This window comes from Rhipicephalus microplus, chromosome 4, assembly GCF_043290135.1.
Source record: "Rhipicephalus microplus isolate Deutch F79 chromosome 4, USDA_Rmic, whole genome shotgun sequence".
Taxonomy (NCBI): Eukaryota; Metazoa; Arthropoda; class Arachnida; order Ixodida; family Ixodidae; genus Rhipicephalus; species Rhipicephalus microplus.
Genome location: NC_134703.1, coordinates 88,957,669 through 88,976,107, shown reverse-complemented (window position 1 = coordinate 88,976,107; position 18,439 = coordinate 88,957,669). Strand labels below are relative to the sequence as shown.

At 43.4% G+C, this 18,439-nt stretch overlaps 1 protein-coding gene across 4 annotated transcripts in view; it reads left to right on the top strand.

The window, feature by feature from the left end:
• The window catches only part of LOC119172789 (protein turtle), a 353,955-nt gene that overhangs the window by 242,933 nt on the left and 92,583 nt on the right, over positions 1–18,439 (top strand). For all 4 annotated transcript variants that reach the window (XM_075893304.1, XM_075893302.1, XM_075893303.1 and 1 more), the window contains exons 3-4: positions 16,525–16,635; positions 17,327–17,533. In XM_075893304.1, the coding sequence (XP_075749419.1) occupies positions 16,525–16,635; positions 17,327–17,533 (318 nt within the window). The remainder of the gene's footprint in view (positions 1–16,524; positions 16,636–17,326; positions 17,534–18,439) is intronic.

The following is an 18,439-nucleotide window of genomic DNA, read 5'->3' as shown; positions in this document are numbered from 1 at the left end:
TGTCCGCTCCTTATTTTTGTCGTCGTTCTTTTCCGCTGCCTCAAGTTATCCTCAAGTTGGACCAACTGCACGAACCAACGCGTGCTTGCAATCGCAGACTCTCCCACGTTCACTGTGATACGAAAATCATTGCTCCTATACTACGTTTACCTCGCCTACACCTGTTTGTAAATGTATACCTCGGAAACGATTATCTTGGCCCTACGAAACTTTATTCGGTTAAAAATAGTGTCTCGGTTCCGATTATTACATGCGTTCGGTCAACAACCACACACTCACACAAATACAATTGTCACTATCTTAAAGCTCTCAAAACATACCTTTTGAAATGACGCTCCAAAGTTGAAACAAACAAAAATAATACAGCTCTAACGTTCTCTTGAGGCTGGGTAGACCAGCGGAGGTGATGGGGGAGCGGGAATGGTACACAAAGAACATCAACCAAATTGTATTCGTTTAGAATTGAACACGTGTACGCAAATAAGAACACCGAGGTACCAGTGTTCTCTTGGTTCGGCTGGCATAAGTAACAGGTCTACACGCAGTTAATTCATCTGTTTTGAATCACTCGCTTGTGATTCTGTTTGATTCACTTAATGAGTCCCATTGTTACCTTTCTTTTCTTTTTTTTTTTTTTTGATCAGTTGTGAAATGATTCTCTCTGCAACCTTTTGAGACACAGCAATAGGGATGGAAGTTCGATATTCTTTCCTATAATAATCCATCATCACACCTCGTGTCAAGGACAACCGCAAAAAGTATAATAACTCTAATGTATAGTAAAGTATAAGGTAGTAAGTATAATAATGTTGTTTTAAACTCCAAAGCGCCGCGGCTCGAAACTTATATTTAAACGACAAACATTGTGACTTTGTTGGGTGTGGTGAGCGCCATGCTCATCGAACACATGGACCTTTGCACAACAAACGTTTGGACAGATATTGATTATTGATTTGTGGGTTTTACCGTCTCAATGCCACCATATGATTATTAGAGACGCCGTAGTGGAGGACTCCGGAAACATCGACCACCTGGGGTTATTTAATGTGCATCTAAATCTGAGCACACGTGTCTACAGCCTTTTCGCCTCCATCGAGAATGCAGCCGCCGTAGCCGGGATTTAATCCCGCGACCTGCGGGTCAGTAGCTGAGTACCTTAGCCACTAGACCACCACGGCGGAGCATTCGGATAAGTATAATTTTTGCTCATGCGCGGTGATCATGGGGTGCAAGTAAGCGTATATATTCTGTTTTCTTACTGAATAAAAATCAGTTGTTAGTCTGCGCTGGTCCTTGTGTTCCCTTCTTCTGTGTCCTTGTGTGTGTGCGCAAAAACTTCAATTATGCAGCAGTACCAACTAGCCCGTCTTTCCGTATTATTGCATTCGGATAAGTATTCACAGCTTTACATAACAGCAAGCTCACTGACGGAATCTAAGTAACAAACGAAATGACATGCAAAATAACCTACTATAAGGACAAGAAAACAAGAATAGGACATAAAAAAATGATGTTCCAGGGCTGGTATCTTTTTTTATGCAACTTTAATGAAAACCAGAAGATAAAAAAGCCAAAAATGTCATAGAGAACGTTAATTCTAGTGTCCCGTGTGGTGCTTTAGGTGTGAAGAAAGTAAATTTGAGAAAAGGACAACGTGCAGCCGGCAGAGACCGAACGTGTAACCTTCGGATAAATATACACATTTTCACACTGACCGTAATGGCCATGAACCACGCTGACTAACATTCCCAGGTTTGCATGCACATAAATATCCGGTGTAATGGATGGCGAGACGACTACCGTCGTAACTCACTTGGCAAAGGTAGAACAACTGGTGCGTTACTCGAAGGTAGCGCGTTCGGTCCCATCCATCTGCAAGTTATATTTTTGTCCGTTTTGCTTTCTGCACATCTACAACATAAGTACATTACACTTAAAATTGTACAATTAACGGTCCTTATATCTTCCTCGGCCTATTTATCTGTTAGCGTTTATTACAGGACACGAAACATGCACAAACAACATAACACATGCAATCTACTACAAATGCGTCGTCACCGATGTTTGGTGCACAGCGGGATTTCACGAGAACGACCTGTCTTATGGCACCTACGTACATTCCTTGAGAACCGACAGTCAGTGGATTTACCAAGCTACAAAAGGGAAAGACCTCATCTGCTAAGGACTACAGTAACGTTGTTAAAATCAAATGGCGCCACTCGTGCCACCGCTGGAGCACAGTGCCAACTCTGGTTCTTCGGTGTTTAGGCTAACGGCGGCTACATTCGGTGGACATGCGCTGAGAAACGGGAAAGACAAACCGCAACTCAATATCGACGCCAGCGAGCTGTGTCCAGCACCAGCGACCAGGTGTCACAATGCCTATTCCTTCCTTTCTCATCGTTCTCCACGTCAGCATCCGCGCATACAAGGAGCGCGCATGCACCGTCTCTCTCTCTCTCTATCTATCTATCTATCTATCTCTCTCTCGCTCCCGCTCTCGCTCTCTCTCTTTCTCTCTCTCTTTCTCTCTCTCTCTTTCTCTCTTTTTCTCTCTCTCTCCCTTTCTCTCCACCGCCCCTCCCCGTAATCCTCGAATGACGTGCTTCACCGCAGATCATGCCGGCCACCTTCCTCGTGCAGGTTTAATGGCATATGGAAACCTCTCCCAGCTTGCTCTTTCAGTATAGCTGCTTGGAAATCGATGAATGCGTCATAAACCTAGAACACTTCCTTCTCCACGCACTTTGTAATGTAAGGTAAAGGAAGGGGAAGGGGGTAAGGACATTGCCGTAAGTGCGCTTATTGTTATGGCGGACGCACGCGCGCGCTCGTTTCTGCCGTTTCAAATCTGCCATTTTTTTAGGGTGAAGCCGTGCCACGAACGGCGATGTGGGGAAATAGCCCTCTACGCAGGGATCAGATCTCGACCACAATGTCACCTTGGACTCTTCGGAATTGGGAGCTTAGGGAAGGACAAGTCGGTGCTCCAAACTTTGGCTTTCTGTATCTTTTTTCTCTTTTTTATAGCATTTTTGTTATTTTTGTTCGAATTCATCGGGCAGAATTCTAGAAAAATATGTAAGGAGCAAAAAAAAAAAAGTTAACGCTTCGGTAGTGAATGTTATGTCGTGACTGGTAAGGAGGTGAATCCATGCCAAACGTTTTGTGGCTAAAGCAACGCGACAATTTAAATCCCAAATATGCCACACTTTTGCGTCACCAGTCGCAATGTGCCTAAACAAAATCTCCAATGCCATACCTTTTATTCATTATTACGCTTGCTTTGCTAGTTATTATTTTATTGACAGATGAACCCTAATGTTAATTTTTCAAGCTCTTTTACGAAGATTTATCCGAGCAAACTGTTTTTAAGATTACAAATATTGATACGCAATAGAAATCTAAATCTAGTGTGTCGTCATTAGAATTCATGGTAAGCTTGTCGATAATATACGTTTCACGCTCGCTTATTAACGTTCGAAAAAGAAAGAGTGTCATACCCTTTTCTTTATATCAGTGTAGTTCCAATGACTATTCCCAAGCTTCTTGTAGAGCATTCACTTGCTTCAGAAGGCGGAAAAAGTGTAATATCTTTCCTCATCTTCTGTCTTATAATTTTTCCACAATAAGAGATTTCATTTGTACAGGTTTCTTACTTGTTTCTTTTATTGAGTGCGTATTTCCAAAAAAAAAGAGCATTTATCATTATCTTTTACTAGGCCTTTTCCTTCTATCTTACTTGGCAAAAGTTCAGCAGAAACATTTCTCATTATTTTTAAATGCAAAGCATTTTTTAGCGAACTTCGGCGACTTTGAGCGTATCTATCTATCTATCTATCTATCTATCTATCTATCTATCTATCTATCTATCTATCTATCTATCTATCTATATATCTATCTATCTATCTATCTATCTATCTATCTATCTATCTATCTATCTAGCCGCTTACGTTTGGATGCTCTCGTAAGCACCGCCTTAACTTGGCGTGAACCAAAATTAGCATTAGAGGGTAAGGTAGTTTGACGAACAGGGCGCGCTAGTTAAGACATGAATAATGTCACAACCCCGTCGCGTACGTCGTCGAACACTTCCCGCCAGACAGTATCACACACCCACGGGTGGGTATGTGCCACTGCTATGCGTGTATGCGCCACAGGTGATTGACACTTAGTATCTACCAAGGAACGACGAGAAAACACATGGGCAATTTTAACGCACGAGAAGAAATACCCGACATCGGTAGCGTCGACCATACGAATGCAAAGAATAAATATCAGGGTCCCAGCTGGAATCAAACCCAAGCATTCTTCGTGGCAATGAAGTATTTTACCACGGAGCTACGCCAGGTCTCGGAACTATTTTTCAAATATAGACGCTAATCTTCGTGAAACGTCCATTGTGGTTGCACTGCTGCCTACCCAATTTTATAAACATCACATATGTACTCTTTTGATACAGCCGTCACGTCTGGTTAACATCAATTGTGGTTAGTCACTATGCACTGAAGCTGATTTATGTAGCAGGGTCCAGGGCCAGCATCCTCGCGAGCATCAGCGCTTCATATCAGCTTCTCGTGTTGCTAATACACATGTTCCAGTTGGCATCGTTGCGCAAGTGCAAACAACTGATTATATACACATCTGCGACTCCTCAACATATCTCTGTGAATGCAACTTTTGTACATATATTAACGTCATTTTATGGCGTGTCACTCAATAGAAAATTGCTACATGGTCACCTTCCTTCTGCTTGCTTCGCATAACGTCGATTCCCGGGTACGTGGGATCTGCCGAATTTTTTCCTCGCAGTATTATTTAACAAAGTGTCTGAGAAATTAATTCTCTACACTATATGCAAAAGGAACGTTTATCTATGTTTGACCTCGTCGACTGAAGTAATTGGGCTAGAAAGCTAACACGAAAATGACTGTCAGAGGCTGACAACAACACAATCCAAAGCAATGTTCTGTTTTTCAAAATGCCCTGCTTCTTACCGCACCACGAATAAAATTGCAAGAGAGCCCGAAGTGCCCTGTATAAACTCGTTCACCCCTCAAAACCTAGGCGTAAGACACGTCCGGTCCACCTCGGAGGCACGCGGTCAGGATCTTTCAAATCTCGCCCTACATCCTGGCTCGCCCCCGGTAATGCTGGTCACGGCACCGCGAACGCGTCACGCACCCCAAATGTAACCGCCACTACGCAACAAACCATGTCGTCTCTTCCCCGCGGCAGTGTCAGCCGTGGCCAGCGTTGGTGAGCGTTCTACGCCTCTCCGCATCGGACCCCTAAATTGGGGGTGACGCTCCACGTCATATCCCATCCCACGCCACGAAGACATCGCTTCGCGAATGGGAAGGCGGAGAGGAAGGTGGTGGCAGTGGGGTGTTCTGCGGCAGCCGGAACGACGAGACTTATCGGGAGGGTGAAGTTGGTGCTTGGCGTGCGGCTAGCATTGCGTGACTGCCGGACACTAGGCGGCTGGACCGTGTCTGCCCGCCTGCCTCCTCTGGTCTCTCTCCTCGTCCATTCCTCTTCAGAGAGGTGGCGCGTAATAATATAGCGCGCCGCAACCACCACAACAACGACGGAAGCCCCCGCGGCGTCCTGTGCTCACATTGGACACAATCTTTCAGTCATCGCAAAAGAAAGAAATAAAGGTAAAAATTAGTATAAAACAGCTCAAAATCAGATCGATTTTCGATTTCGAAAGCACGAGAGGTCCGGTGATCTTCATCTACTCCGACGCCCTTTTTGCTCTTTGGTTTACGGCTCCATATCGAAACTCCCGCTGCGTCTCCTACCTGCTCTTTACTCGGTGTTTTGCGCGCATCTTACGTAGTTTCATTCCTATGTTTGCTCGACATATATGCACGATGTGATACTCTTTTAAACTTGTCTTTCTTTCCTCTTTTTTTGATAGCACCATGTTGCACGCGTATCCCTTTTTGCTAGTTTCAGCATCATTTTTTCATCAAAGCTGGTCATACTTCTACTTTCTTACAGCCTTTCCTTTTCGCTACGAATCTTCGAAGTTCACCAGAGACCACGACTCCAGCGCCAGCGTGCGCAGCGGGCGATGGAAACAGCAGCAGCAACAGCCGCATCATTCGTCCAAGTACACAGAAAACACTTCGATCAGCCTGACTCCCCTCTACGCCCGTCCCAAATCTCTGCCTGATGAGTTTCAATTGGACATCGACCTCTCTTCGATCGCCTGCCCTTTCCTCTGATCTTTTTCCCTTTCTCCCTCATCGCGTCTTCTTACTTTTTCATTACAACGACGCGTTTTGTTATATCCTTCATCTTCGCTCGACGAAACTGACTTTTTTTTCTTTTCCGCTTAGCCTTCTTACTTCATCTTTATACGATCCTGTTCATCTTCTCCCGCGGGGCATTCCACAGACGCCGTTTTTCAAGTCGTTTGCAGAAACGACGCTCTAAGCAGAAATCGCGGCGATTTTTCCTTCGCTTCATTCCGGCGTCGCCAAGACCCCAGATTCGGTCTGCTGTTTATTTGCTGCTCTTTTTTTTCTTCTACAACGTGACAGTGCTGCTTATCATCCGTCTCGCTTCATTTTAAGGAACGAAATTCCGTAAACAAATTCCACATTCCGTTTGTCTCGTTGGTCCTGTCTTTAACCACTCCGGCTTTGTTCTTTCTTTCTTGATTATTGGACGCACATATTTTTATTACCAGTTTTATCTTTAGTGCTCGAAGAAGACGCGTTCGTTTGCACGTCCTTCTAACTGCCAGTGATGAATGCGAGAAAACTAATCGTAAGCGCTCGAAATTAAAGGAGCCACGTGGCTTCTGCCACCGTATTTTTAGATATTTCTTATTCGAGCAAACTATTCATTTCTTTCTCATTTCCGTCAATCTAAACCTCCTATACCCTTTGTTAGAGGCGTTTCCGTTCTAATGTTTCTTCCTGGCTGACAAGAAAAAAATGCGCCTGGACGTTCGACGTTTGATTTTACTAGCTCCGGAAGCAGGCGCACAAATACGAGACGTATAGGATTTCTCCAACAACAAGATTTTAGTGCAATCCAATAGTGAAGTGAAGTCAATTTAAAAGACTTGTTTATAAACAAGCCGTCAGGTGAATAGGCATTCTCATTATACCTTAGCTGCTGTGCATTTTCTGCCCTACTATAACTCTTCTCTTGCTGGCTGCAATGCACAAACACTGCCAGTACATTTTCAGCCAATAACTAAAGTTCGACTGGATAATGCAGTGTTGCACTTACCCGAAGAATAGGCTCTGCCTAATTACGAACTCATATTTGAACTTTATTTTGCCATTCTCGCTTTATTAGCTCTTAATTGTCTAAATTACGGGACGTTAGAAAACAGTTGCTTTATTTTATTCATATTTCTGCCTACCAATCACACTACGAAAAACCTTTTGAAAGGGGTGTGGGGAACCCGTTTACTGCTAGCTTCTTTCTTTTTATGCAAAAACAAATCTCAAAAAAAGAATTCACTCTTCCTTTAATACAGGTATTTATTAACGCCATGGTTACAATATTTTACATTTATTGGTTTTCAGCGTTGCTAAATATTAAATCAAATATTTTGTTCTTCACTTGGAGCTCTGCCAATACCCAAGAAAGCTTGCGTGTCGAAAAAGTTCAGGTCAATGCCACATACCAAATGTCCGACCGGGAGCTTACGAGCATTCGCAAAACTTGTGAGCATTCAACGCGTACCTATCAATTCGAGTCGACTAAAAGCACCACTGGTGCCAGGCCTTTACCGGAACTTCAGCCATAGTACCTCCTTTCAGCCTATGAACCTTCCCTAGAGTAGCTACTAAGACAGAGAAATGTAGCAGCTTATTTCCTATAAAAGTGTCGCTAAAGGACGGAAGGCCTGTAGGAAACGGGCACCGACAGAAGAGCTGCTGTCTGTAACAACCAGACGTCACACAATGCGAACTATAATCCGGTTTCAAACAATACAAATAGTGTAACGAGAGCGTCGGCGAATACTTTCAACCACCTTCAAAGGGATCATCAGAAATTCTTCATCGTCAGCAGCCCATCACCAAGAAAGATCACATATTGCCTTGCACCTACATAGCGGCTACATTTCTTCTCCGAAGAATAACCATTAATAGTCTAGCGGCTCTTCCCAGTCCGAAAAATAATATCATTTATTGCGCAGTGGGTACCTTTCAAGCATACTTGTATTAGTATACTCAAGAGAGCTTACAACTGGTTCTAGGAATGCCATTGTTCCAGTTTTCGCTTTGAGTATGTTGCGCTATCCACGCAGGCCTCCTGTTTCCTTCATTGCTTTTTCTTTTTATCGGCCCAGTATATCATTGTTTTGCGCTATTTTGATGTCAAGTACGTGCATTTTCGATGAAAGCGGAAATGTTGTAAGCCGTGGTCTCAGATTTGGGTGCACGTTAAAGAAAACCAGGTGGTCAAAATTTTCGGAGCTTTCTACTACAGTGTCTCTCATAATCATATGGTGGTTTTGGGACGTTAAACCCTACGTAAAAATGGTCAATCAATGTCAAGTCGTCATACCACCTCGCACAACCAACCACTACAGCGGTACCTTACCATAGAAGTTCAAAATTTTAGCATATCAGCGGGTTTATTATTCAGCATTACGAAAGAGACCATTGTAATCTACAAGATTGCCCAGGGTTTCAGAGATATTCAGAGAAGCTTCGCCCACTGCTTGGCCTTTACACCCGTTTCTTTAGTAATCATCTTTGTTGAAAAAAAATATTAATGAAGCCACATTACTGATGATTACGTCGCAATGAAAAACGTATACCGGCTGTGAACAACGTGTCCTTTTCTCCGAGCCACACAATGCACATACTACCCAAGGGGTCGTGAAATGAGCTCTATCATCCCCATCTCCACCTCACCAACTCGTCGTGATGCTAGGCACTTTTTTAAAACGTATTTTACTGTTCGGCAAGCATTTTATCAAAAAAAAGCATTTGCACACGCAATCATTACTTTCCCCCAAATTAAACTACACGCAGAAGCCGAGAAAAAATTAAGGCAAGAACTCACTACAGTGGGCTACAATGATCAAAACTAATTTCATAATTGTGACTTGACTGCACTTCTGTAGCCGGATCACCAACTTATCATTATGCCACGCCGTCTTTTTGCAAAGCTTGCTGATATTTTAAGCAGGTATATTCCAAAACAAAATCACCTTTCGAAAGCAAACCAACTCATTACTTTCCCTCCAAATGAAACATGTAGCATATCTGTAAAATAGCAGAAGAAACTGTGGGGGCTAATAGTATAAAAACCAGTTTCGTAACTGTGACTCCACAACACTTCTATCACCAGCCCATGAACTCGTCATAATGCGACGCAGTCTTTTCATGAAGTGTGCTCTATTGTTAGGCAAATAATGTTAACAAACAAAAACAATTTCACCAAGCGTGCACAGTTATTATTTTCCACGAATAAAAACATGCAGCAGATGAGTGGAAATTATGGCAGTAACTAACCAGACTGAGCTTCAATTACCAAAACAAATTTCATAATTTTGATTTGACCGCCCTTCTATCACCAGTCCCCCAGGTCGTCATAATGGCAGGCAGTCTATTGATTGATTGATATGTGGGGTTTAACGTCCCAAAACCACCATATGATTATGAGAGACGCCGTAGTGGAGGGCTCCGGAAATTTCGACCACCTGGGGTTCTTTAACGTGCACCCAAATCTGAGCACACGGGCCTACAACATTTCCGCCTCCATAGGAAATGCACAGACAGTCTATTCGTATAGCATGATCTGCTGTTAGGAAAGTGTTTAAGAAACAAAATCAACTTCAACAAGTGCCCACAATCATTCTTGTCCTCAATTAAAACATGCAGCATATGAGCAAAAGTTACGGCAGTAATTGACCAGCGTAAGCTACAGTGATCGAAATCAATTTCATAATTGTGACTTGACCGTACTTCTATCACCGGCTCGCCAACTCATCATATTAGTACGCACACTTTTGTGAAATGTGCTCCACTGATAGGCAAGTATGTTCTCAAAGAAAAGCAACTTCAACAAGCCTGCACAATCATTCTTTTCCTAAAATAAAACCATGTAGCAGATGAGCAAAACTATGGCCATAACTGACTAGCGTGAACAACAGTTATCAAAACAAATTTCATATTTGCGACTTGACCACGCTTCTACGCTCGCCGTAATGACATGCATTTTCTCTGTAAAGGGTGCTCTGATGTTAGGCAAGTATGTTTACCAACAAAAGCAATTTTGTCAGGCATGCACAATCATTATTTTTCCTGAATTAAAACATGCAACAGATGAGCGAACGTTACGGCAGTAACTGACCAGCGGGAGCTACAGTGATCAAATATAATTTCATAATTGTGACTTGAACGCACTTCTATCACCTGCTCACCAACCCGTCATAATGTCACGTACTCTTTCTTTGAAGCTTGCCCTGCTGTTAGGCAAGTATTAACAAACAAAATCAACTTCCACAGGCGTGCTCAATCATTGTTTTTCTTGAATTCAAAACATGCAGCAGATGAGCGAAAGTTGCGGCAGTAACTTACCTGCGTGAGCTACAATTATCAAAACAAATTTCATATTTGTGACTTGCCCGAACTTCTATCACTGGCTCACCAACTCTTCATATAGCTACGCACTCTTTCTGTAGAGCGTTCTCTATTGTTAGGCAAGTATGCTAACAAACAAAAGCAACTTCTACAGGCATGCATAATTGTCGTTGTTTTCTCGATTAAACACATGCAGCAGATGAGCGAAAGTTACGACTGTAGCTGACCAACTTGAGCTACAATTCACAAATCAAATTTTAAGTTTATTACACGATCGCATTTCTATCACCGGCCCACCAACTCGTCACGATGCCACGTACCCTTTCTTTGAAGCGTACGCTTGTGTTAGGCTAGTATGCTTACAAAAGCAACTTCAAAAACCATGCATAACCTAGATTTTCCTCAATCGAAACATGCAGAAGATGAGCGAAAGTTGTGGAATCAACTGACCCCCGTTAGCTACATTTATGGAAATAAATTTCTTGATTATGACTCGACCACATCTTGTCACCATCTCACACACTCGTCATACCACGCACTTTTTTTGTAAAGCGTGCTCTACTGTTAGGCAAGCATGTTCACAAACAAAAGCAACTTCAACAAGCATGCACAATCATTATTTTCTCCAAATAAAAACATGAAGCAGATGAGCAAAACTATAGCAGTAACTGACTAGCGTGATCAATAGTTATCGAAACAAATTTAATAATTGTGACTTGACCGCGCTTCTATCACTGGCTCACCAACTCGTCTTAATGTCATGCACTCTTTCTGTAGAGCGTACTATACTGTTAGGCAAGCACCTTCACAAACAAAAGCAACTTGCAACCACGCACAATCATTACTTTTCCCAAATAAAAACATGCAGCTTGTGAGCAAAGTTATGACAGCAACTGACCAGCGGGAGCTGCAGTTACCGAAAAAAAATTAATAATTGGGACTTGACCGCGCTTCTATCACTGGCTCACCCACTCGCCATAATGCCACGCACTTTTTCTGTAAAGCTTGCTATGCTGTTAGGCAAGCATTTTTACAAACAAAAGGAACTTTCACAGGCATGCATCATCATTGTTTTTCCTCGATTAAAAACATAAAGCAGATGAGCAAAAGTTTCAGCAGTAACTGACCACCAGGAGCTACAATTATGAAAACAAATTTCTTGATGATGACTCAACCACACTTTGTCACCTTCTCACCAACTCGTCATAATGCCACGCACTTTTTACGTAAAGCCTGCTCTTCTGTTACGCAAGTATGTTCACAAACAAACGCAACTTCAACAAGCATGCACAATCATTCTTTTCCCCAAATAAAAACTTGTAGCAGATGAGCAAAACTATAGCAGTAACTGACTGGCATGAGCAATAGTGATCGAAACGAATTTCATAATTGTGAGTTGACCGCGCTTTTATCACTGGCTCACCACCTCGTCATAATGCCATGCACTCTTTTTGTAAAGCGTGCTCTACTGTTAGGCAAGTATGTTCACAACCAAAAGCAACTTGACCACGCATAATTATTACTTTTCCCAAATAACACATGCAGCATGTGAGCAAAATTATGGCAGTAACTGACCAGCGTGAGCTTCAGTTATCGAAGCAAATTTAATAGTTGTGACTTGACCGTGCTTCTATCCCGGGCTTACCCACTCATCATAATGCCATGCACTCTTTTTTGTAAAGCGTGCTCTACTGTTAGGCAAGTATGCAAACGAACAAAAGCTACTTCTACAGGCGCGCAATATTATTTTTTCTTTCGATTAAAAACATGCAGCAGATAGCAGATAAGCGAAAATTACGGCAGTAACTGACCACCATGAGGTACAATTAGGAAAACAAATTTCGTAATTGTGACTTGACCGCAATTCTATCACCGGCTCACCAACTCGTCATAATGCCGCGCACTCTTTCTGTAAACAACTTGCACAAGCGTGCATAATCATTGTTTTTTTCCTATTACCATGCAGCAGGTGAGCAAGAGTTACGGCAGTAACTGACCAGCGTCGAAACGAATTTCATGATTGTGACTTGACCGCACTTTTCTCACTAGCTCACCAACTCATCATCATCCTACGCACTCCTGTAAAGCGTGCTCTACCGTTAGGCGATTATGTTCACAAGCAAAAGCAACTTTCACAGGCGCGCACAGTCATTATTTGTTCTCGAATAAAAAAATGCAGCGGATAAGATAAAGCTACGACATTAACAGACCAGCGTGAGCTACAGTTATCAAAACAAATTTCCTAATTATGATTCTACTGCACTTTGCCACCATCTCGCCGAATCGTCATAATGTCACGCACTGTTTCTGTAAAGCGTGCTCTACTGTTAGGCAAGTATGTAAACAAAAAAAACAACTTTTGCAGGCAAGCAAGTTTTTTTTTTTCGATTAAAAACATCCAGCAGAGAGCAGATAAGCGAAAGTTACAGCAATAACTGACCAATGTGAGTGAAGACGTATGACGTGCTTCCGAGATCAGTCCACATAATACCGTGTGACAATTACATCTGATAATGCCATTGCTTGCCGTAATATTGTTATCCTCAGCGTCGTCACAATGACTTCAAGATGGCATCAAAAACTCTGGCGATGTGCAATGCCACAACGACCTCATTAGACGGCGTTGTTATATCACGGTGATTTTCTGCAACACTCACGTTCACACCCACTATCATTTTTATTGTACGATGTGGTGTCAAAAGCTTTCGCCTTAATTAGTGTAGCCGATCAACATGGCAAAATTTAAAAGCCCCTCCATGCAATGAACTGATGGGAGACGAGAGAGAGAAAAAAACACCTTGTATAAAAACAACAACAAACTTATCCTTAGGGTGCTTGGCGCATGATCATTCATTTTGTGTGCTGGTGACATTAGAATTAAGATAGTTCCAATTCGCTTCACCACAGGAATGTATCCTTCGGTTATGTCGCACAAATATTTTACATTTTTCACTGATCAGTGACGTGTGAGTTGTTGAGACCCTATGCCACTACCCTAACTACCCAATGCTGGCCGAAAATTCTGAAAATACCCTGCAAGAAGGTAGTTACGGTTGGAAAACTTGTGTTGCAGATGGGGAAAAAACAGCAGGAGCTGACTAGCGTAAGTTGCAGTTCTTAAACAAAAAGCATATTGCTTACTCGGCCACACTTCATGGTATTGAGAACACGCGCAACGACCATTTGATGGGGGCTGGAACTCGGTGATTAAGGCAGTTTTTTAGCTTATGAAGAAGAAACAACCGAATGTTCTTATCGAATGCAAAAGTCGCTCGATCGGTGGCGTTGGTGTCAACATGAGTAATGCGCACGTCTTCATCGTCAAGCTACGACATCGCCGTATGACGCCATGATAACGCCGCAGATCATAATTTGCTACGTAATCATGGCGTCAAGGTAAGCTGCAAAAGTCTTACTCTGCCTCATGTTCTGATGAAAGTGCAAGACTACGCTAGATGCAGATAGCTTTCTAAGGGGGCTAGTGCAAGATTATTAAGTTGACTGGGAAGAAAGGGGAGGTTGCTTTCGTTTTAATGTCGTCTTGAGCGATTGCGTAAAAGATCTTGTGAGCGTTCTTTGTTTTTTTGGGCTGTACCAAAGCTCTCTACCTTGTTTTGACTAGCGGAGAGCTGTAGCTACGGCAACACTGGGTACAATACATAGCATTAAGAAATGTCACGGTTCCTTGCGCATTCGCCAAATACTTTTGTTTCTTCTTGTCAGTCAACGGGATCACCCTTCCAAAGCCACCACTCGTCAATTGACCATGGACATTAACCATGGTGAATTTTCACTGTTGGTGAAGCATCTAAGGCTTTCACGTTAGCCATCGCAAACAGTGACAATAACACCGAAATGGGGCGCCAGAATAATGATAAGTCAAACCGGGTAAACAATGAAAGTTCCACTTCATCACCGACTTGTATCGAGTGTAAGATGAAGGAGCTCCAGCTGATTATACCACCACAGCAGTAGTTCAACCACCACGGCTTCTGCGGCCGTTTTATGAGTTCTTTGCAGTATATTCGACAATTAACTGCAAACGTCATCTTGCTCGAAAATTTTCAGCAACAGAAAAAATGGTTTAAACAAAATTCACTAAAATGCATTTATCCATTTCCTAGATGAAATCATCTCATTCATTGGACGAGATGATTTTTACAGGAGGCGTGAGCCAGGTAACAATGACTGGAAAGTCCTTGTTTCCTGACTAATTCGTTTATATCAGTCAATGCTCAGGAGGTTTTTACCGTGTGTGCCATAATTTTTTGTAGCGTATACGTAGTTATTGCAGTACAAGGTTTGAAACCTTCTTGCGATCTATTTTTGGTGAATGAAGGAACTATATACGGTACACAAATGCTTTCTGAACTTTTATTTTTTGACTCCCAAACAAGTTCTTCCTTTCTACATTAGTGACATGTGACAGTTTTTTTTTTTGTCTCACCTTGGTTTTATAACTACATTACTTTAGAGTTGAGAAACTGCAATTAGGTACTTTCTTCGGTTTGGTCACTGCAACGAATGTACAGAAAACGCGTTCTTGTACCTTCGGTGTAAGCACCGTACCTTTTTGGTTGTGGTATAAATCAAACTTCGGATTTCAATAAAGACCTTGTGAGAGATAGCTAAGAGTTATCTCGAGGTACCCTCAATATTTATGGGCACTTATGGGCATAATCGAACGTTTTCTAGCTGAAAGCTTTTTCTCCTAATTCAGGATAAATTTTTAAATTCAAGATAGTCGCGCATTTTCGTAGATATCACATTCGGTACCCACTTAACGATAAAGCAAATGAGGCCTAAACTACCTCATAGGCCATTGTATTAGTTTTTATTCTGGTGTGCAAAAGATTCTGGGACCTTGGGCATCTGCATCAATTGCACAGAAAGCGACTGAAGCACTACTACTTTACTTAAAGACAACAAACCTGAGCGACCGCCTGTAGACGGTGTGTGCTCCCCGAGTGTTCTTGTGATTGTATGTACCTTCTTATCTCTCTGCAACCTATTTTTTTCCCTTCATCTTTTCCCCAGTGCAGGGTAGCAAACCGGATGGGCGTCTGGTAACCTCCCTGCCGTTCTTTGCATTTTTATCTCTCTCTCTTTATCTTGACTCATGTACAACCCATACTTATGGTAATTCTAATAGCAGCTTTTGAAAGGCGAGATTCATTTATTGTTGAACATATTGTTTACTGGTTACATATTGCTACACTATTACACTCATTTGGAACTTCTAAGGACGCAAAAGGAGGGGGACGCAAACAAGTTCACAACAGAGGCACTTTTTCGCCTCTCAATACAACATCTCCTTGATGTAGTCGATACATTCTTCACTAAGTAAATGAGCACTGAGTGAATAGGACTTGCATAAAACAGGCATCTCATTTCCTCAGCGTTGAGAAATAGTTCGACGAAAATCTCACGTGGACTGATGTTTCGACATGATTACCACTGCCGTGTTTAGACAAGTCATTTTGTTCGTTTAGAATAAATAAGGTCTTGTTTAGAATACTTGACTTGGGTGACAACACCAAGTCTTTGCTATCAATCGCGTCATACTCTCGCGCTGAGTAAGCCTTCAGGTTTCATTCTGATGTCGCAACTGCTTCAATTTCTCGCTCGAAGTTCTCCCCGTCGCTTACCGCACTTTTGTCGGACTTACGCCGCCCATCATATATTCGAGCGTTTGCATCGTGTGTCTTCGCATTGTGAATATGTAATTGGGATATGTAATTGGGATGTAATTGGGTTTCTGCAACCACTCCTCGAATTCCCGGAAAGCAGAGTTTTTCGAAATGTTTATATGCGCTTAGCTCGACAGCTGGCGCCATGGTGGTGCTTTGTTGGCCGATGAGCCCCAGCGTCTGCTTTCTTGCGAGCTGCATGTGCATGCGGCTGTGTCGTGGGTTTGCAGATAATGAGCGAGCACTTTCCTTCCTCGACGCAGTGCCTCCTGGCGATCCTGTTATCTTGGATGAAGATGGAAAACAGCTGCAAGGCCTGGTGGGGCCGTACAACGAAGGAGACCCGCTCACGCTGACGTGCCAAGTGGAAGTTGGTAAGAAGCGGCCTCGCAAAAAAAAATTAAGACGCCGCACGGGCTTACGTACCTAACTTGAGCAAACTTTCGTTGGAGCCAAGACGGCGACTGCCACTTAAGCCAGAGACGGCGGAGAAGCGGTACGCATGCGAACCGAGTGTATGTGTAGATTACGACTGCCTAAATGCTGTGAGCGCCAGGCTATGTTAATTTGCAACTTCACCGAGGTGTGTAGAGTGCTACAGATGGTCTGATTGGTGTAGCGAAAGTTAGGTCAACTTCCTTAGCGCGAGCTTTGACATTTTTTATATGGGTTGTGGCTCAAGGTGTTTAGACTATGAGTACATGTGTAAGTATACCGTTTTTTGGGCTCACGGCTAACAGGCATTCCATTTGCACTTGTCTTGTCAGATTATGTGAATGTTTTATCACAAACATCACATAATTACTTTTCTGTAACAGTTGCGGCGTTTACACCCTACATAAAATACAAAACGAGGCTTTGCGCTGTTTTCATTGCGAGTGTTGGCTTAAGTCTCGATCAATAACAAACCGACAAACGAACAGACACGTGCGCACGCTCTTATACGCACGCACACATACACACACAAACATTTACGTGAGTACTTGTCGTATGTTGAAAGAGACAACGACAAAGCGGGCACACTCAGCGAAACTACATCCGCCGCTTTGCTTCGCTACACTGCAGGTAAACCTCGGCCGGCCGTTACCTGGTGGAAGGACTACGCACAACTGGACGAGTCGTACTTCTTCTCCCCGGACGGCTCACTGGTCAAGAACAAGCTCGAAGTGGCGGCCATCACGCGCAACGACCTACTGGCCACGTTCACGTGCCAGGCGGCCAACAACAACATCACCATACCAGCCTCGGTCTCCATCACGCTCGACCTGAACTGTAAGTGGGCCGCGGTTTTTTCCTGCTTTTCGTCCCGCCAAGGCAGTTAAGAGAGGCAATACCCGCGCGTGTTGGAGCAGTTTCCTCAACAATAGCCGTATATGGCGAGAGCCCATTGCCTTTCGTCATTGTTAGCGATAGAGAAGCAGCTGGAGTTTGCAGGTTGCGCCGAAGCCACGGAGAACGCATTGAGTTCCTGCCTCCGTAACGGGAACGAATGGCGGAGATGAAGAGGTTGCGAGCGTTGGGGAGGGAGATCTCGATTGAATTGTGATTGACGGCGAATTTTATTGCGCGCCGGTGCAAACAAAGTGCAGGATTGTGTGTGTTATATGTGAGCGAGCGCACCTCAGCTTGCCGACTCGCTTTCGCCCCCCGCCCTTTCCGAGATCCGTAACGGTGAATGGCGAGCGCTGGTGTCCTGGCTCAGAGTTATAACTCCCACACTAACAACCCAGGCTAGCTTTGGTTAATGATGAATTGTGTAGGTTTGTTGTGTTTATCCGCTGACAACTCTGCAGCATTGTTTTTCTTCGACCTAACTTTGGCGATTCTCTCGCACATTCATGTGCAACTAACTCGGTCGATTGAGATTTTTTTTCAGAAAGAAAATAAAGAAACCGCTCCTTCGAGTTCGGAAAGACATAAATGGCATATTCGGCTGGCCACTCCGGTCTTCTGTCTCGGAGTTGCCGATGCCGAAGCTGCTCGCAATAAGAGCGCGAGAGGTGGCGAACCAACCGAGTACATCGGCGATCTCAAAGCACTCCACGGCGCACACATGAAAGCTCCCTAAAAGCAGCGCGTCAGTAGCGCCATCATGCAGTCAGCGCGGGAAGCCGCTGGGTCAACATTCCTGCGCCGCAGCAAGTAATGGCGCCGATCAGTTCAGTGGACCTCTCTGAC